The following is a 22488-nucleotide window of genomic DNA, read 5'->3' on the forward strand; positions in this document are numbered from 1 at the left end:
CCTAAACCACACCTTATCAGGACCCACTAACGCACATAGCTAGGAAGTTGTAATTTCTCAATATCCTATTAAGCATACACCTGCCAGAACATGTTCCTTATCTTAATAAAAAGTGGTTTTTCTAAACTTTTGTATTTGCGTCTTAATATTTTATTAAATTCCAAATCGACAGATTTAGAAAGCTTCATCGCATTACTCCCAATTTGAAGAAGAGTTGCACTCAACTTTCAATATTTACTTTTAAAACAACTTAATTTTTCACACAATTCTTAAGATACAATCCTAGGTCCATTTTTAGCATATACTATACATCGGTTTCTTTAGGGTCATGTTTATGGCCAAATATATGCCATGTCCTTTCTTCCAAGGATTTTTGAATTTATCCTTGTTTCTCTTATTCTCTTTGTCTTTAAGACTGAAAAATTTTCTTTTCACCCTCATCCTTATATGTACCTTCTGCTTTTAGCTTGAACCACATTGGCTTAAGCATTATATTGTAGTTTTTGCTTAAATCTGATTTAAAATTATATTAGTAACGTTTATTGATTTTTTTAGTTTAAATATAAATCCCATTAATAATTTAATTTATCCGGGTGATGTGGCTGATTTGTCATTTTTTATGGGGTTTAGAAATGCCTTGGATTAATTATACATAACAATTTCGGTTTTTAAATTTTCACATATTTTTTCAACACAAAACATTTTCACATTCTTTCAATAGTATAAAGCCATTTAGGCTACGTAGCCCATTTTCTAGGCCTAATTTAAGTTCTGGTTTTATCTCACTTTATGATGACCTGGTAGCATTGTTCTGTAATACTGCATACAGTTTCCAAAATATTAGTTGACCAAACCAGTTATAGTTTGGTGTCTGATGGTGTGAGCTGTTGGTATCAGGATACAATTGAACTGGCTTTGAAATTTGCTCCTTCCCAAAAATGCGTACAAAAATGATTGAGAAATGGATCCAAAAGGAGGTCACGAAAAATTTGATTTCCAAAAAAAAACTAAGGCTGTATAGTAATCCGACAATATTCCAAGGTATTTGTAAATCAACAGATTAGAGGTCAGTCTGACATAAAGTTAGTATCTCGCTGCCCCTTCCCATAAAATGTATCTTTTATACATTTCCTCAACCACACCTTATCAGGACCCAATGACATACATAGCTAGGAAGTGGTATTTTCTCAGTTTCCTTTGTAGTATACACCTGGGAGGATATGTTCCTTATCTTAATAAAAAGTGGTTTTTCTACACTTTTGTATTTGCGTCTTAATATTTTATTAAATTCCAAATTGACTTAATTAGAAAGAATCACCACATGATGAATCAATATTCTATCCTAAATTACCCGAATTGTGTGTTCAAGTAGGTGTATTATCCTTCTGCCAGGATAAGTTAATATTAATCTTTGGAATTAAAGTCGAAAGGTAACAACATATGATGTAGTATACAGTTGAGGCAGGTCTAGGGCCATAAAAGCAGTGCATAATTTTATTTAGTTGAGTCATTTAGTCAGTAATACCGACATATTTACCTAAAAATGACTACAAATGACAGATATTTTAGAATGGAACAAACAATGAGAATCTACCAAATGCATGCTGGCATGGTGCAAAATCAATTGAGCCAATATTTTCAGGGATTGACAAATAAGGATAATAGAACAGGGGTTAAAGGTTGTAGACCAAATACACAGACATCGGTACTTGTTTTTTTTTCAAACTGTATGCCAAAATACCTTTGTTAGACTTTCACTGTTTTCTCCACTCTAAAATCTGTTTTGTTTAGAGAGCTGTCGCCATTTTGTAGTTCTGTCAACGGAGCTTGGAGCTTAGTTTAGTTGCGGCTTAAGGAATGGGAACTTGAAGCTGAGGTTTGTTTTGGGTAGACAAAACATACTGCCATCATGTGCCAGGTACGTACACAGAAACTTTTTTTTAAGGTGGAGGTGATGATGAGAAACACAAATTTTATTTGATAAAGTGGGCAAGAATTGCCAGAAATTCGTGAAAGTCAAGGATTTTGGGAGGGGGGACTGAGACCTTACTGGATACGTCCCTGCCCTATGCAAAGGAGAGCTGCGTCTACTGTTTTAATATTATTTGGAATTTGGTCCATTGACACCTTGACCTCTCTCTTTCGATATAATAAGAGCTCAGAAACAATTAAAAAGATTAGAGCAAGGGGATGGATAAGCAAGAGATAGAAAAGGGGCTACAGGTTGCAGACCAAATACACAGACAGTATTTTTTTTCTTTAAAAGCGTAGGAATAATTGATTATATATATATTGTCTACTTTTCAATTTATACGTATATATTGGAATTCAATCGGAACATATAGCAATTACGTGATCATGAACATTTCAGTGGGATATACGATCTTTTAAATGACGTCATAGCTACTTTGAATGAAAATATGAGGCCATTGCAAAAATATTCATAACTTCTTATTGATAAAATTCCGAAGACCTTCGTAAATCTCAATTTTTTTAGTTTAAAAATGTAACAATTATGTCATCTTTAACACGACATTATTTCTTCATATGATAATTGGGACAGCCGTAGCAATAGGAGAATTTTGTGTAATATTATTCTTTTTCCCATTTTTATTTGACAGATTACGCTCTTGCTTCTTCTGCGACTAAGCCTGTTTCTTAGCTGCCAGTACAATCGATCGCTTTTCTCTGAACTTTTTCACATTCTTTTCAATATTCTCTCTCGACTGTCCTCCCTTTTTCCTAAATCTCTCTATTGCAGACATTTTCCGCAGTTTAGTGGACTGCAAGGGGTTTGAGACAGATTTACAATGCAACAAACTTTTCAACTGATCAACACAGTACTTAACTGGAAACTCACTCTCGTTATCTGTTTCTAAAATATCTCTAAAGCGTCCTCTTCTCAATATTTATTGACGATATAGTTCTGCATCCCAGGGGATAAGTTAGATTGTTATATTGACATTGTATTTACCTTTAACGATACACCCTTTGTCATTATTTTCGTTTTCTAGTTTGGTCATATATCTCGTCCTCAAGTATCTAATATGATCTGACTCTGATTTATTTATGAGGATTGAAACTAATCTGATAAGTTTGGCCTGTTTAGGAAAGTCTCTCCAAAAAAATTGCCAACCCAGAGTGAGTTGGACAGTAAATCCTCGACTAATTATTTTTAGGTCAATCTGTTCTATGAACTTTAATTTCGAGCAATACCAATCAGTATACAAATCAATTCTCTCCTTTCCGATTTCCTTAATCAATTAATTGATGTTTATGCCTCCATAACGGTAAAGGAAAGTGGAATAGCGGGGAACATGGTCATGTAATTCCTCGGCACCATCCCTTGTGTTTGAAGTTTCAAACGGTCCTGAACCTCAGTGGTCAGTTTCATTAGGCTAGAAGAGATTTTGAAAGATTCCAAAAATACTTTTTACTTGATTTGACATCTCTTGACCAAAATTTGGTGGAACGAAATTCTGTACCTGCTTTGTTCTCTATTGCAATTAATTGATTCCTACATCTAAACCATATTTCCTCACAATTCTTTGCGTCGTAAATTGTGTACTTCTAAATTCTGATGGTAGTAAAATGAAGCTACCACTTAGGTCAAAGAAGAATTCCTCGACTTTTCCACAATCATTATCTGCCTTCTGAAAACCAAGTTTTATACATCGTCGAGCCAAACCTGCCGACATTGAAGATATCACTGAATCCTTCGATTCCTTCGTCCTAACTATATTTCGACACAATGCTTTGTGTCGTAAATTGATGTACCTTACTTTCAAATTCTGATGGCATTAAAACGAAGCCACCACTTAGGTCAAATGATTCTTCAGCATTTCCACAATCATTGCCTGCCTTCTGAAAACCTAATTTTATACATCGCCGAACCCAACCTGCCGACATTGAAGATATCACTGACGACTCCACCGTTTCAGGAATATCTCTTGACCAAAATTTGGTGAAACGAAATTCTGTACCTATTTTATTCTCTATTGAAATTAAATAAAAATAGAATCCTACATCCTAACCATATTTAGCCACAATGCCAAATTCTAGTGGTAGTAAAACGAAGCCACCACTTAGGCCAAATAAGAATTCTTCGGCATTTTCACAATCATTATCTGCCTTCGGAAAACCTAATTTTATGCATCACCGAACCAAACCTGCTGACATCGAAAATGTCACTGAAGACTCCACAGTTTCAGGAACTTTGTTTTCTTCTCTACCACCACGGTCACCGCCACGATCACCACCATTGTGGTCTAAGTAATTTTTACGTGAAATTGACATTTTACGCATTTTTATCAACTAAAAGTCTTACCACCTATCAACACATGTTGGCAACAACTATTCAGGAACTTTGTTTTCTTCTCTGCCACCACGGTCACCCCCTCGATCACCATCACTGTGGTCTAAGATCGCCCATCATGATCATAAACTTTTGACAAGCAGGTTTAATCATTACGAACGTCAAACCAAATTTTGGCATTTCTCCCCAACACTTTCGAACTTTCTACTTTTCGCTTTTTTTATCTCCACATATTTTTTCTTTTTTAATCAAACGATATAACAATTACATAATCGTGAACACTTCAGTGGGATATAGAATCTTCTTTAACGAAGTCATAGATTCGTTGGCACATAGCATCGTGCCAACATTGTTCTTTACTTAGGCAGCGCTATTGCGCTGCCTATGATAACGTTTGCTCCTTACTATATTCCTGTTTTATTCTTTACTAGATTCGTGGTTTGTTCTTTGCTAAAAAACTTCAAATGTCAATTTTTCCTTACTTGACAGGTTTTTTCAAACTGTGTTTTAAATTTTTTGTTACTATGGGTTAGGGCCGTGATTCCTAATGTGGGGCGCACCCTTCAGCTGACAACACTTTAGAGCCTCAATTTTGAAAAAAAACCTTTTTCATATGAATGAGGTCACATTCAAATGCATTTAAAGAGCAAAAGAGATACATGATAGTTTTGCAGTGACTTTATACATTGTATAAAAGGTCTTGCATTAAGTCGGTATTTTTCATTAGTATAAAATATGCCTAGAGGAAGCCCCCAAAATTCCCCCAATTCACGAAAGTTTAGGGGGAGGCAAGGATTTTTTTTCCATCTTTGAACGAAGATGCGAATAACAGAACAAGATTGGGCAAACATGCTTAAAACAGGGGGTAGTGGTGACATCGCTGTTTGGATAAATCGTCAACTAATCTATCCAAATCCAGTGTCTCCTCTTTTTCAATGGCCATGATCATGAGATTACTGAGTTTTGTCATTTCCCATTGTCGATCGCAGATAATCCTTCACTTGCCCTAATGTCGACAAGAATCGTTCAATGCTGGTGGTGGTTACAGGTAAAGTAGCCGCTAGCTTCATCAGCTTTAGCACAGCAGAAAAGGCATTTGGGAGGTCAGATAAAATTTCGACAGCTCGGAGCAGATCCATTTTGAAAGTGCCACATTTTGAAAGATGCACCTTTACAAGAGAAAGCTGGGATTCTAGGGTATAGTCATCAACATCGAGAATCACTTGATAATGACACATTACCATTTCAACTTTTGAAAATTCGAAAAAAAAAACAGAACTTGAAAGGTAGAAGGCTGATAAAGCGTTGAGCAGAGGCATATTTTGCACGAAACGTCGGTTCAACCGGCTCGTTGATTTTAGAGTGAATGCTGCTGTTGTGAAAATGATTCAGAGTTTTTTAATAAATAGGTTCCAAATTTTACAATATAAGAAGTCTTTTTATGAATCTTAGCCAGTTTTTTGTGGCGTACCTTAAGGTACCATTCTGGGTCCTATTCTTTCTCTAGTTATGATCAATGATATTGCTAATGAGTGTGAAAACCTCTGGAAATATGTTGAAGAGCATACCCTTGGATAAATTTGTGAAGCAAATAAATGTAGTAAAGCTCAAAGTTTTAACTGATAATACTAAGACTAAAGCTTCCAGCTCAAATATGAAAGTAGATCTTCAATTTTAACTATTTCATTTTCAAATTTTCCGAACCAAGTTTTCCACCAACTATCTCTGATTCTCTTAAAGTAAGGAAGATTAAACTCTTGGGAGCTATTATTAACCCTGATTCAAAGTAGGAAGCAAACACTTCCAGTCTAGTAAAAAGGGGTAATGCTGGGCTGCAGATGCTCAAGCTTATGTCGAAACATGGCCCCCTCCATATCACCTCCTCCAAATATTTACATCTTTATTTGCCCAATTCTGGAATATGCAGCTCCTGTATGGCATTTTGAACTGTCGACTGAGCAAAGCGCCAGGATCGAAAGAGCTCTAATGATAGTATCAAAGCAGGCAGAAATGTCACATGAAGAGCTGCTGACAAAGTTTAAAGTGCAAACACTGAAAAAAAGAAGAAAGAAACTGCATGGATTTCGGAAGAAAATCTCTGATACACTCATTCCACAAAACCCTTTTCCCCCCTCAATCCACAACAAAAGACTCCCGCGCAGGATTGCAGTGCCTGTTAAGAAACTTTAGTCGGTACGCTGTGCCCATCAGCGGTTAGTAAAAAGTTTTATACCTAGTTTCGTAAATATGTACAACGAAAATCAGGAGGATTGATTAATGTTTTTTTTATATATTCAATTTTTAACCTGACTATAATATGAGTATGCTTGCATAATATGACTGATGCTTTTTATTGTGACTATACCAAAGAAATTTGGCAGTGCCATGAAGATTTTGGTGACAATAAAAGTTTATCTATCTATCGTGAAACGGTCTATCCTCTTGAACAACAGAAATTTACCGGAGACTGATTGAACTGGCTGACTGATGTTGCGTTTATCGGTTGTTGAATTTGAAAGAGTATTTAAGGCAAGTGGAAATGGCTTGACATTTCTTGTTCCGAGCACTGTTTTTGGATTTTGGTGACTTTGATTCATGGATCTCGTGTAAAGCCAAGAATTTGGTTATATTTTTGTCTGAGATTTTATTTGTTATCATTTCTCAGCTTTTGGAGTGTCCTGTATGTCCCAGAAATCAGTGCAATTGCCTTATAAATCAGCCAACTTTCTTGGTTGAAGTTGTTCTGACAAACAATTTACAATAACTAATACTATTTCCATTGTATGCGAAGTTGAGACTAAACACGCCAAATTGACTTTTTTCCAGTAGTTCTTTTGATTCACACGCTGCCTCACCGTCAGAACTTTCAAAAACTGTGGCTAGTATAGCAACAATACAATAAAATCTGGCATTCACCTTTGAAACAGAGCGGTATGCGTAGAACCAGCAAGTTTGGACGGTCCTCTCAAACTACAAATCTTTTTGGCCGCTAATACACTGGGATTCCACAAATAGTTAATTTCAAGTTTTGTTGCATGATATAAATACGTACAGTCTTTGCACTACAGACAAAAATTTTGAAAGTTTGCTGATGTTTTTCAGGCAATCAGTCAAAACCAAGTGATATCTGTGGGCGTGACTGTGTAAAAAACTGCATGAGGCACCTTCTCCCTAAGCATTGCTTGAACTCCGTTGGATTCCTGACTCACAACAAATACGCCGTCATACAATTGGGTAACACACAACATCAATAGTTTCACAAATAGAGGTGGATAAGCTTTCCGGGTCTAATATTTGCATATGACAGCAGCTGATTAGTCGCTCGCCTACTATCCCATTTGATATGCACATGGGTACGATCGCTAATTGTTCTTTTCTAGAAACATCTTTTGTCTCATCAAAAGAATAGCGTAGTAACTAGCTGATTTTACTTCTGAAATAACGTCTTGCCGCAAGGCATTTCCTATCAGTGTAACTGCGTCGTTTTGAGGCTAATGACTGCAATAGTGACCAATTCGGTGCTGTAACTTGGCCTTCCACTTTTCGTCACCTTTATATATTTCCTTCATCAGTTCAATTAAATTACCAACAAATTCGCAGATGTTTCTGATTCGTCATAACCCCTCAAATGCAGACCCTGGTGGCTAAGAAAGCAAATAGCGCGAAAAAAGTACTTCATATGATTTCTATTTTCTTGAACGTCTTGAGATCTGGACTGACTTAGGCCATTCACTACACATCTCGAGGTATCGTACTAATTATCTTAACTTTCGTCCATGCTGACACACAATTCAATTCCTATGTCTTTTACTACCGCCATGTGTCTTCAATAGACCCGAACTGTCTTTCCACTTACAAAATTCTGTTTCGATGAAAGCCCTTTTTCCAGCAGTTTCCTCATCCCTTACAGCCCCTCTAAATAAATGGGAGCAAGCAAAACAAAACACAGAATCCAAGTTTTATAAGTTTTCAATCCATTCAAGAAGTCTTAATGTAGTGCGCACGGAATTTCCTTCCGTTAGATGTGGAAGCCGGATATCTCTCAAGAATACGTTGAGCTGGTTGGTCCGGACGCGTCACGGAGATACCGAGAGAGATTCTCGACTGCTATTGGAACCTGTAATGTGTTCGGGAATCCAGGCCACTCTTTCATGTTGACCTGGGTCATTTTCCCGCTTGTTTTTGAAAGATTGTCATAGGTGAGGGAAATCATGTCCCGTAACCCGATACTTTGAGCACTGACATTATTGCCAGTTTCTTGCACTGAAGTTCATTCATTTTTCTTCCAGATTTCTAAAAAAGTCCAAAGATTGTTGTCGCTTTTTATTCATTTTTTGATTATGGATTCACAACAATAAAAAAGACAAACTAAAGAGCTAACACCTAGTTTCCGACTGAACCCTAGTTAGAGATCATGACAGCAGGCAAGACAGCAGAGAGGACTGGTCTTACACATTTCAAAACAAAGTTGTCTACTATTGGTATATTTAGGATTCTCCAGGATGAGGAGAGAAGTAACATTTCAAAACAAAGTCATTGAAAAGTAACAGTGTTATTTAATGGCTCTGAAAAAACAAAAGCACGGGGGTGAACAATTCAAGCCAAAATAGCTCTGAAATAGAAATGTCTTTCTCCAAATCTAAGAGGGCGTGCCCCTCCCCCTAGTTGGCACCACTGTGGCCTTTTAAGCTTCCTTCAGATGAATACGAGGAACATTTTAAACTACATAAATCAAAAATCACGAGGGGGCATGAGGATTTTAGGAATACCTAGGTGGGGCATGGCCCAAAATTGGTTGGAAACCACTGGGAATAGATTCGTCTCTTACCGTTATTCTTTTCTTTTCCTTTTTCTTATAAGACACAATGTCATCAATATTACTTAAAAGATGAATTAGCTTGCAGATTGGTTCTGCAAGCCATGTGACAGTTTTTTGGCCACAACCTTGATTGATCAGAACCCAACCTATGTATGTGATTTATGACCAAATTCCTTTGCTTTTTATTCTTACATTTCTTTCTCTTTTTTCTTCTTTTTCCTTACTTTTCTGTTTTCCTTACTCATGCTTTTCTTTTTTCCTTACCTTTTTTCTATGAGATATGGTGTCATTGATATTTTTTTTCAACGATAGACTAGCTTGCAGATTGGTTCTGTAAGTCTTGCGAAAGCATACCTTAATCTTGATGATTAATGAGACCCAAGCCTAAGAATGTGATTAAGGCCAAATGCTACACACAGGAAAAAGCATTCGGTTTTTTCTTACCAAGAACTAGTAAAGAACGAGCTACGCTGTCATCGCTGTTACCCAAGACACCTTTTAAAGTATATCATCTTGCATACAAAAATGCAGTTTTTTTTGTCAAAAAAGTGATTTTATGTTAAATATTGTGTTTTGTTAATTACAAAAGCACGTAGACGTAGCAATTTCCATTAAAATAACCAATTAAACACCTCTATAGGATATTCAAGTGCCCTGATAACTACAGAGAAAATAAACAAAAAAAAAAGATGCTTCCCAAACAAAAAAGTGATTTTCCTTGTTGTTCAAGCCAATGGATTTTCCCTTCTCTGTAAGTTGGCTGTGCAGGGTTTTCGGCGAAGGCAATTTCAATGGTGTTTTTGTGTTTAGATCCGACATCATTTTTAGGGGTGGGGGGTTTCAGGCTATTTTTTGGTCTACAATGGGCCGTGATCGTCTTTCACTAGATTATAGCTACTACTGCAACCATGATAAAAAAAAAAAAAAAAACTGTAATGGATCCAGTTAGAATGGGTTCGGTTATTTTTTCCCGAAGAGGAGGTGGGGGCAATAAACACTGAAAATTAGCTAAGTATTTTTATAAAGATATCCTAACCTACTAAGGGAGCAACCATGTTGAAAACTTCCATACAAATCCAGGCTGAAAGTTACATGTTTTTCAGAACATTTTCAATACCTAGGGTGAGGTATTTTTTTTCCTGTGAAAATACCAAAAAAGAGCTATTATTCAACAAAAATTCCGAAATATAGGGGAGAACTTCTTGGGGTGCCCAACCCCATCCCCCACCAATTGACGCCACTGAAGGGGTGACTACAAGTTACTTTACAGGACACACAGCCGAGAATAGAAAAAAACAAAGGCAAAGATCATGTTCTAGGAGTTAATTGATGACTTTACTGGTGGAATGCTGGTGGAATTTATGATTGCTAAAGTTCTGTGCTATCTTTTAAAGAAAGTTTACACACCTTTGAGGCAGTTAAGTACCAACAGTAAAAGGGTAACATTGAGAAAAAATATGCCACCGTGCACAGCCAAGGTGGCTCAACATTATGGCAATTTTGTTGTAGCAGTAGTTTGCTGTTAAGTCTTTCCTGATTTAAAATGGTTTTAATCCTCTCTTTTCTCTTTTAATCGCAAGACCCAAGAAGAAATCTACTAGGGTCTTGTGAGCTATTTAAACATTAGTTAAGACAAGGAAATGTTTAAAATGAAATTTTCAACAGTGATACCAATATTTTTTCCACTCTACATTGTACAATTATAACTCGACTACTGAATGATATAGAGTTAAATTCCACTCAACAGGCTGAGTTTTTAAGCAACTTTGTTCTTTATATATCCCATTTTGTGTGAAAGAAGGCTATGCACAGATACTAAAATTTATGAAAGCATATTATTACAAGTGTGCTAATCTAAACAGTAACAGTCTTTATATCATGGAGGAAATTCCACCTCAGAAATTTGTGCAAGCCCCAAAGAAGCTAAGGTCCGGTTTGCACTCAAGAAAATTGAAAGCACATGACAACAAAGAATTTTATAAAAAGGGAGAACAATATCTTTGGTGCAAATAACTAAAATCTACATTGTTACTGACAACATGTCTGTACAAAAAAGAGTCTGGGGTGGTCTAGGTCACTTTCGTGCATATTAGTAAATAAAAGTCCTCCCAGTAAATTGAACAACATAACCAATTAATTTATCTTCTTGTAAGAATAATGCAAGAGGAGATAAATACAAAATTAGAGATCATTGAACATAGATCATGCTCTATTCTAGTCTAAAATCTAAGATTAGCCTTCAACTGAAGCTATATAGTTTTACCACTTAAACCGACCTGTGTTTTAGCTATTAACATTATTTATTGTTTGATACAAGAAGTGGTATTCAGATTATGGAATCCTAGAATGATAATGCACCCCATAAAATGTTCTAGCTTATTTCACCACAATATCAATATTTTACATATAGCTGTTTAAAAACTTGAACAATTCTAATAATCATTTTATGCATATATTAGAAGACAAGCATAAATTATAGACACAAGTGTAATATACTATACTAAATTATTATCTTGAAACACTTCAAGGTGGCTTCCATTATGCAAAAGTCCACAAATTCCCGTTTGAAAAATTTGTATAGAAAGTTCTAACTTTTTTCACGATCTATATTTCTAGGAATAGATCAAAAATTGTTTGATTGCTTTCATCTCCTTGTAGCTAATCTTCTATTTCTTGTGGCTAATTTTTAATTTAATATCTTCTGAAGCCTCTTTAATTTCACTAATTACCAGTTCATATTTACAATCCCTATCAGAGAAATGTTTTTTCTTTTTTCAGCATCAGGATTTCTAAAAACAGATCACAAATTATTTAATCCCTTTCATTTTCTTGTTGCTCTTCTTCTGTTTACTACGACTACTCTTGCTTTTAGTATCTTCTGAATTGTCTTCACTTCCACTATTCCCCAGCTCAGATTCACTATTTCTATCAGAGAATATTTTATCAGAATTCAGATCTGGGTTGCCACTAACTGCTGCCATTGAGGTGATGGAAGACTTTGAAAAAAGTCTCTCAGCTTCTTTGAATTTCCTATTTCTTTTATCCATGTTACCACCAGCTTTATTTGCACTTGACAAATATCTATCCCATCCTCGGATAATATTTCCATATAATTGTGTATCTTCTAAATAACTACCTTCAAATGCATAAATTTGTCGCTCTAGATTGGCAAGAGTCTCAGTCACTTCCATTCTTCGCCTTACCAAGTCTGCAAGCTCAGATTTTGCATCCACTATATTTGTTTGTTTTGACATTTTGCCAATTCCTGAAAGAAATGCCCATATTTACTCTTTTTGCCACACAATCAACTTATTATTTGATGGCATATCTTCTAAAGCTAGAAATTTAATACCGTTTAAAGAAGCAATCTTTTCTAATAAACTGATATCCTTTAATCCCCAAGCAGGGTTTTGCTCCTTCAAAGCCAAATCAAAGCTTAAATTGCTTTCATGAGTTATTTTTCCATCAATTGAATATGGTCCATATGTGATCAAAAGGCCGTTTGTCTTTAATACTTTTGATACATTTTGAAAAAGGCCATAACTGCATTCTAATGGTGTGATATGGATCATATTAATATTCAAAGCATAATCTACTGATTTTGATTCTATATTCCATTCACTATGCTCTTTTAAAACATCTATAATTATAGGCTGATTAACGTTAATTAGTCCTTTGCAATATTCAGAAATGCTTGAAAAGCTAGAGTCCTTACAGTCAGATGGCTGCCATATGATATTTGGAAAATGTTTAGCAAAATGGGATATATGTTGACCTGTTCCAGAAGAAATTTCAAGACATAGCTCTTTTTCTACAGGATTCACATATTTCTTGTAATATTTCTTGAGTTGTAGCAGAATGGGATCTTTGTTTCTGTCAGCTGCTGCACTAAACTGTTTCGCCATACTGATGTGATAACTAAAATACAGAATATTCTTTAAGCCAAAGATGTAAAACAGGTATCAACAAGGAAAAGCATTACTCATGAAGAAGGGCAAAAAAGGGTGTTTTCTGAACAGATTGCTATTTCAAACTGTCCTGGGCTAAGCTGACCTCCATACATAAGATAAACTTTAGGTTAGAACCATGGCCCCCCTCCAAACACAGGGACTAAAAAGTGCAAAACCAATTTTCATTCCTGATTGGCTTCAAATTTTCAAGGATTTCTGTTGGGCTATGGCGACCAAACATTTTTATTTGGAGAGGGTTAGAGAGCCTGGAAAAGGACCAAAAAAGCTTCTTTCTAAAAATGGGTTAGAAAAACCATATATAGGTATTTTCTGGTCAGCTTTAAAGGAGGATGTAGACAGGACCAAGAAAAACCTTAAGTTGTATCAACATAAGAGAACGAGTGTAGTATTTTGCTTTGTATTTTCTACACTACACAACCCAATACTACTACTAATAACTCACCACAGCACCAAGCCACCTGAGGCCAACACAGTAACAGACACCCCTCCTCCATTCCAATCTAATCAAAGTCTCTCTTTACACCCTTCCAGAAAGCTTCTATTCCCCTAAAATCTTTCTTTACAACATCCTCCCTCCCTCACCACAGACAACCTGCTTTCCTTTTAGCCCTATATGATTGGCCAATAAGGATAATCTGTCATCCTTCATCTGCAGAATGGGCCCTATTCATCTCAATGTTTCTCTCATTATAGCCCTAATAAGCAGGATTGAACCACTTTTTTTGTACAGCCTACAGTTCATGGGCGCCCATAAGGAGGACGCCCGCCCCCCCCCCCCCTGGCTGAATGATGCTGCCTTAGTTTTATATTTTGTTCTGAGATTTTTATTATATAGCATTAAAAGGGCCAATAAGACCAGGTCTGCCCCCCCCCCTCAAATTCAGCTTATGGGCACCCATGCTACTGTTTGAAATATGGTATATGATACTTTAGTAACAAAATTTGCCCAAAACGAAATATATTAAATACCTAACCTTACCTACTCTATATATTAAATATTGAGTTAAAATATACCTGCATAGTAGTTTATCTCACTCAGGCGAAGCTAATTATCAGCAAGTGTACACAGAAAAACCGCTTTTAAACAGATCAAACTTCTTGAGTGTGGTTGGGATAACATGTAAGTACCCAATATTTTAACCTTGAATTGCAGACTTATCTTCCTATTCTCCCAAACTTTTTTCAACTGTGAAAGAACACCCTGAGCCTTGGCTATTCTAATTTTAACATCCTCAAAGCACCCACCATCTTTACTAATAATACTACCGAGGCTATCCACTTGATTGATCTTCTTGTTTCCGAACATCACCTTTTCATCTTCACTTATTCCTATCCTTAGCAACTTATTCCTATAGCTTCATGAGGTCTGTGGATCCAGCGGGAGGTCCTTTCACCTCTATGAAATTCCAGGAAAGCATTCACTGGTTATGAATTATTCTAGCCATATCCCAAAGAATATCTGCTAGTTGATTACAGTCAGCAAGCGGATAGTAATAATGGCATCTTTTTAGGATCATTATCATCAACCTATAGATTGTGGCTTCCAAATCATGTGAAAAAGAGCAATTAATAAGAGCATCATATGATATGGGGATCTTCAGTTGATCACAGTAATTTCTCAGTCTCCTCGAATCTTGATCCCTTGGGTTCCCTCCAAAGAGAATATGTTGTGCATTTTCCGAAGTCTGATGGCAATTTCTGCATAGGGGTGTGTGGTGGATTCCCCATTTAAACAGATCAGCATTAAATAAAAATAGTTCCAGCTTTTAGTTTATAGTAGGGCATATTAAAGTCCTTAGATTTGAAAGGACAATGCACAAAACATTGGTGAGCAATTTTTGTTTGGGCTCAACAACCTCTATAAAACTGAATGTCCTGAAATTTCTTGGGGGAGGAATATCTGCTGCCTTATTTGCAAAATTATCTGGCATTTCATTATATTTGATTTCTTTATGGCTTGGAATATGAAGAAATGCTATGGAATATCCAGTTGAAAATAGATAACTGATTTTTCGGCATATCCCTTTCAGGTCAAGGTCATTAGTATACTTTATTTGGCTAAGAAGTTGGATGAAGAAAGCAAATCTGACAGGAACAGAATGTTCCTTGAAGGGGTCTTCAGATCAATTAAGGCATCTAATGCAAGTCGTACTGCATATAATTCAAAGTACTGATGAATTAATCAGAAGATGGGCGTAAATATTCAAGTTTAGGTCCGGGATACAGGTAGCTACCCCAGCTTTTGATTCTTTAACAGAACCATTCGTGTAGAAATTTACATAACTGGGAAAACTTCATTCACGCAATTTTCAAAGATTATATTAACATCTTGGGCTGAATAGCATGATTTATTTTTTATTAGCATGCCCATAAGCCACTCAACATGGACCATCTACCATGGTGGGGAAATCACAAAGGGAAAAGAGTCCATCACCTGAGAAGACCACTCTGGAAACTCCTTTAGATAAAATTCCAGGAAGAAGACACTGAAGTCATAGGGGGAGGATTATTAAATATTTTCTTATATACAAAATGCTGATTACCGTATGCTTGTGCTCTGGTAAAATACCGGCTTCTTTGAAGCAATGCGCTTTCCTGTAGAGGGGTGATCCCTGATAGTTTTCTAATTTTAAGAATCGGTGTATGCTTATGAAATCCCATTGCAATGCAGACTGCAGAATTTTGTAGTGACTCCAGCATGTTAAACATACGTGAGGAACTATTAGCAAAAAACTGGATGCCATATTCCATATTTGCTCTAATATAAACTTTATAAAATCAATCATTCTTTTAGGTGATGGACCCCATTTGGAATTAGCAAGACTTTTTAGAAGAGCCAGTTTCTGGATAATGTTACTCCTGAGTGATTTGATGTGATCCTACCATTTCAATTTGGAATCAAAAACAATTCCCAACAATTTTACTGAAGATTTGTAATTTAGGGGGGAAGCTATTCAAAGCAATATTTGGCATGGATGCATGTTTTTTCCTAGTAAATATAATAGCTTTGGTTTTAGAAGTGGAGATAGACAGACCTAATGCTTCTGAGAAGCAAAAGATTATGTTAATGTCTTGTTGAAGATCTCAGACTAATTCGAGGACATTTCTAACTTCCATATTACTAGGTCACCTGCATAAAGCCCAAACGATGTATGACAAAACTGGAACTCAGATATATATAGATTAAACAAAAGGGGACTAAGGATTGCTCCTTGGGGTAAACCTTCCTTAATAGTGCATTCATGGCTCCTGGAATTACCAATCTGCACAGCAAATGTTCTGTTGTTAAGAAAATCATCAATAAGGACCACAACCCCAACGGAAAATACAAGATTTATTAGCACCTCCAGTAATTTCTGGTGAATGACACTACCATAGGCATCAATCCAATCAAAAATCATGGCAATGGTTGAATATCCTTGATTAAAGGAAGTTGAAATATCATGCTCTAGGCAAGCAATATTGTCCTGTGAGCAGTGTCCCTTTTGGGATCCTGTTTGTTCAAGGGGATAGAGGTTGTTTATTTCTACAAAACATTCAACCCTAGTTGAAATCATTTGCTCCGGTATTTTATCTAGTGTTGTTAGCACTGAAATTGGTCTGTAAGATTTAATATTGTTTGACGGCTGGTTAGGCTTGAGGATGGCTATTTTCCATGATCTTGGAATGATGGGTCCACATATGATGATAAATCTGCAGAAGTGCAAATTTAAATATCTCTGGAGCTTGTGTAATCCACGTTATATGTATGTCATCATTTCCAGGAGTAGACCTCTGGTTGCTAAGGTCAATTGCCTACTCCATCTCTTCAAAAAGGAAAGGTTTTTCAAGAAAAAGTTTATGTAAGCAGGATTTTGGCAGAATACAAAAGGAAGGTCGTCTGGGGGTCTGTCTCATCATTTCTTTTTTATATTGCTCTGCAAACAGTTCCTTTTTTTCACCGTCACTAAGAATGTACCTGCTATTGATACATATATCATATTTCCTATCACCAATTCGTTTATTATAGCCATTGAGTTTGCTAATATATTGGTGGATTTTAGTTGCAGAAGTTTGGGGGTTATTTATTAGCATTAATTTTCAAATCTATTCTAGCACCATGAACTTGCAAAACGTCTAAAAGTCCATTCATTTTGCTCACACTTTCATATAAAAAGCTTAAATTATCAGTATAATCTAAGTCCAGAGTTTTTTTACTCATTTGATTTCGTTTTCTCCCATTGCCTTTCCTGTGCTCCTTAAGACAAATTCCATCAAATGATCCATATAAATGGGGATAAAACAACCCTGCTTGACTCCTGGTTTAATACAAGCCTTTTCACTAATATTCCTAGCTGTGTTCCTAACTTCCTTCCCTATGATGCCATCAGCAACTTCACAAATTGTTTTTCTTAAGTTATTCCATCCTTCTTCTGCATTGTCACCCAAAACAGCACAATACAATGTGACTTGTTCTTGAAATATGCTTCAGATTAGCTCTTCTTAAATGAAAGTTGTAAACTCTAATGGTAAGGACAAAAATAACAAATCAAAAGTTGCAGTAATCTGAATTTAGTAATATTGTAAAAGCAACCTCATTCCTGGATCCCAGTCCTAGGCAACTTAAAAAATAACACAGTAAATACTTAGGATGGAATTTTCTTTAACAAAAGCAAACACAATTTATAAAGATAAAAGTTTGAAACTAGTTTTGGCTGTATTGATATGTTTAGACAGAAATTACTACAAATATTGTAAGGCTACCAACCCCTAAAAACTAAAGTATTATTTGCACTTGAATGAAAACAAAATGTATTTTATATAGTTTCTCTTGTATCAGTACACCATTTAAAAATCAAGGATTTTTGAAACTTTTAGAAATGAATATCATTATATATTTTAAACAATTAATCATAGTTTCATTAGTCTGAAATTAGTCTGATTTGCAGTCAATTTTCTTCCAGACTTTTTTTTACTGTTAGACATATTCCTTGCAAACGTATACAAAATCAGCTTTTAAGTTATTGATTCACCAGCTCAAAATATTACTTCAACTGCAAATCAACACACACAAAATTAAATCTTGATTTTACACAATGAACAGCATTTTGTTATGCCAAATAGAAAATGGTAGGGTGTATATTACTGTTTAAAGATTTTCACAGGAGCAAAAAAGAAACTTGTATACTTCTTCTGGGAACAGTTATTTGTTCAAAAATCCAAATGATGTGAACAGGTTCCTTGACCCATCAAAAGCATCAGACCTGTATCTGATTGTAAGGTAACTTTTGATATATTGGATATTAAATATTATTTAGACATGTTTCATGAATTTGGATAACAATATAAATAAACATAATAATGTGTTTAATAGAAACATGCTGCATATTATAATGTAAGAATTTTGTTGATTAAGTGTTTGTTTTTAGTGTTGTACAAGTCTATATTTTAGAGCTACATATGGTACCACTGGGGGAGGGTGTATGTATGTACTAACAATTGGGTAGATATATATATTATATTAGGTAAAATTGATAGGCTACAGATATATATTATTATATATTAAAAAAAAAGGGTAAGACCCCCAGTACTAGGACAGCACCTAATCTTGAACCAATACCCTGATTAAAATATATGTTTCTTAAGCATCACCAATGGGTTTCTAATCTTGGACATGATGCATATAGGCTTAGATATTTGGGATTGGCTGATAGAACCAGAACCAGGCTAGTTAAATTGGCTGACAGAACCAGACTAGTTAAATTGGCTGACAATCCTGGAAAACTTATTTTTCCAACATTTAAGTTTAGACAAGAGTTACCCTTACAGCCTAGCCTGTTCAAATGGAATTATCTTAGCTCTTTCAGCCCTGAATATTTTTCCTGCACAGGAAACTTATGGCTGTGTTAGAAAACCGTCGGGGCACATATTCTTAGAAACCTCGATCCCTGTCAAACGACAGTAATGAGACTAGAAGGGTATACCAGCAGGACAACTTCGTTTATAGGAAACATATAAAAAGGCACAAAACATGTGCACAAAGTCAAGTTTCAAACTCAGGGAGCATGGTACATCTTGAAGCAATTCCTGTCTTTTTTCAGACACAGCACAACCTCACATTTCTCACAACGAATCCATGAAATCCCCTTTTTTACTTTTGGGCACTTTTCATAGCGGCACTGGGCTTCCCGACCTTCTAAATGCACAGGGAAGTGATTTACTCGGTCATACCGGACGCTTTCGATTCTATAAGTTGATCGTGCAGCAGGTCGGGACAGCAAAGGAGCCAGAGAATTCTCGGCATCTAGTTGCTGGTGAGGACGACCAGCTCTTTGTTTAGAGATCTGCTCCTCATATTCACACTTCAGCAGTGGTTCTGCAATTTCGGTCTGGAACTCGAAAAGTGACAAAGGTCCACTTTTTCGTCTTTGTTTCAATTTGATACAAGGCGACGAAATGATCCAGCTTGTCTACTCCTCCCATGTTGTGGTTACAGTGACCAATAACGTCAGGTTTTTTCACATCAACCTTCTCCTTCTTCTCGTTTCTCCATCTTTTCACTACTCCACCTGCACCTGCACCACAATAATTCGATGCCATGTTTACTGCGGTGTTGTCAAACCAACGCACAAGGACGAGTCCCTTTTCAATGTCACTAACTTCGTCCCACGACCATCATCCTTTCTTCCTAAGATCCTTCTCATCTGCAAGCTTTGCTTTGGCTATCCTGTCCTTTCTGATAGTTCCTGCTGCAAAGAAGCCATCCGCTGTCAACTTTTCAAGCAATGGTAACGTTGTAAAGTAGTTGTCGAAAAATACTATGTGATAGACATGCTTGTCAAGTTTCTCCAGCAGACTAAGAACAATGGCTCCTCCCAAACCTCCACCTGTTTCTCTGTGCTCCTCCCCAATAGGGGTACTCTTTCCCTGATAAACTTCAAAGTCATATATGATACCAGAAGAACCAGAGAGAACTAAGTATTTCAGCAACCACAGTCTTGGCTTTGACTTGATGTATTGCTTCATCCTTGTCTGGCCTTTGAAGGGGATCATCTGTTCGTCTACACATAGGTTTTTCTCCCTTTCAAGGTCCAAACACCGCGCTCTAACAAGGGATAAAAGAGGCCTGACTTTCCATAATGCATGATTTTCGTTCCTGTCCTATTCGGACACAAAGTGGAGATGATTCTGTAATTTATGGTATTGATCTGTTGGAAGTGTTCTTGCAACTATGGGGAGAAAGTACTTTTTGTTCCAGTGAAGTCGTATATGCGAAAGATTCAGGGATCCCATAAGGATTGAGATCCCAGCCATTTGGCATATCTCTTGGGCCAGACTTTTGCCTCTGACTGCTATAGTTTTACCATGTTCCTTCATATGGTACAAGTCAGTCTTTTCAGCCATAGTCTCAAAAGACTCAAGCGGAATATACTTGTAGAAGTATTCGAAAGGAGTAAGCCCCTCAGTCTGAGAGTCCCAGTCTTGTCATTTGACGTACACTGACTTGTGAAAATTCTGACAGCCCACTAGATGGCACTAGTCACTAAATAGAACTCTCATTGATTAGTTTCGACCATCTAGTTTTAAATGATATTACAAAAGTAGACAAATAAATGATACACCTACTTGAATTTCTAACTAGAAATTACCCACCTCTAACAGACTTTTCCCCATTTTTTTCTAATTCAATTTTCATCCACTGCAATGTTCCAAACAACACGTGTGATACATCAATAGATTGGTAGATGTCTCAAGAATACAAAGAGCATGGTTTTAGTTACTCCTTTTCACACTAGATAGCATCTGGCGAGCAAAAATTAGCCACCCGTCATTTGACAGGCTCCAGGGCGAAAGGGTTAGAGTAAATATGTCCAAGATTGAGTCTGTCATGATTTGGATTTTTTAGACACTTGTAGGAGCCCTCACTACTAGACCTTGTTATTGCCAGTAATCCTGTCCAAATTCTATCAACATCTTATCACCTAGCAGTTGGCAGTAGTGACCACATATTCATCTTAACTGAAATACAAGTCAACCTCAAAGTAAATAGTAAGGCCAAAAAGACTTACAAATTATCAACTAATCCACCAAGACCTTGCAAAGGTTAATTGGGAGGTGTTTACCGGTGCTGATGATATTGAAACTAACTGGAATAATTTCAAAACCACCCTGATATATGCATAAAATAGGAACTCAAAAGAATATTGGTCTTTTGTCCTTAAAACCCTTCCCTAATTACTGCACAGTGCAATAAAAGTACCTAAAAGAAAAAGAAAGCTTTTGGAAAATATACTTAATGTAAGTATGACAGTCATTGTGAAAATTTCAAAAATTGCTGAAATAAACTGAAAAATACAGAAAGATAGTATAAGAGCATGAAGAGTTGATTGCTACTGAATCAAAAACAAATCCAAAAAAGTTTTGGCATTATGTCTCCTCTGCAAACCCCTCAGGGCACTGCATCCCTCATCTCAACAAAGAAGACAGTACTAAGGTTACTAATCCTAAAGATATTGCCAATATTTTGAATAATAGCTTTGCCACAAATTTCCCCACCAGTTCCTTCTGCAATGCCATCACCCCTGTTTCTTACATCTATGCCTCTCCCTGTTATAACCACTGAAAATATATTCAAAAGAATCAGCAAGCATAATGAGAATAAAGGTGCTAGGCCCAGTAATATTTGTTCATAATTACTTAAAGATACAGCTCAACTTTTAGTAGAACTTATTGTTAAGGTATTCCAGATGACTTGACATCAAAATTCATCCCTAGTGACTGGAAACTTCCCCATTTTTAAGACAGAGGAAAGGACCTAGCTAGCAACTACCAACCCATCAGCCTTACTTCTGTACTTTTTGAGGTTTTGGAAGGCTGATTAAATGATGAGTTGGTCAATCATTTAGATAATAACCAGTTACTCCACAAAAGTCACTCCATTGAAACTTATCTCATTGAGTCTTATGAAATTGTCACTAAACTCCTTGATAGAGACCTTCCTGTGGACATTATCCTGCTAGATCAACCAAAAGCTTTTGACAAGGTGCAACACAACCCTCCTGTTACTGAAGCTAAATGCTTATGGGAGTCCATGTTGAGCTTAAAGGTTATTTTTGTAGCATTCTGCTATGCTTGTGCTTCATTCCCTGCTTGTGCCTATACCATGCTTGTGCTTACTTAATGCTTGTGCTGTGCTTAGATGTTGCTTTTATTTTGTAGGTAGCCTGGGTCAATAAACCTTTACACTAGAGAAGTATTACATGGTGTCAGAAATGGGATATCATGGATGTACTACAGCCATCAATCAACTGGGAAGCCAGCTCCCTAGTAGAAGAATGGGACCGTTTCCAAGAGCATGTCCAACTGATGCTCACAGGACCACTGGCAGGCAAAACAGAGAAAGC

General features: G+C 36.4%; 1 protein-coding gene across 3 annotated transcripts in view; it reads right to left on the reverse strand.

Moving 5' to 3' along the window:
- Positions 1-11570: 11570 nt before the first annotated feature.
- Positions 11571-22488, reverse strand: part of LOC148941450 (methyltransferase-like 26) — a 43177-nt gene continuing 32259 nt past the window's right edge. For 2 of the 3 annotated variants that reach the window (XM_089103809.1, XM_089103811.1), the window contains exon 2: positions 12278-13052. In XM_089103809.1, the coding sequence (XP_088959935.1) occupies positions 12419-13052 (634 nt within the window). In that variant the 3' untranslated portion in view covers positions 12278-12418. Of the gene's footprint in view, positions 13053-22488 lie in introns of all 3 variants that reach the window. The other variant, XM_089103810.1, reaches the window with a different exon arrangement.

The sequence above is a fragment of the Artemia sp. Qi Xiang Cuo genome, chromosome 18 (assembly GCF_049724085.1).
Source record: "Artemia sp. Qi Xiang Cuo chromosome 18, ASM4972408v1, whole genome shotgun sequence".
In the NCBI taxonomy this organism is placed as follows: Eukaryota; Metazoa; Arthropoda; class Branchiopoda; order Anostraca; family Artemiidae; genus Artemia; species Artemia sp. Qi Xiang Cuo.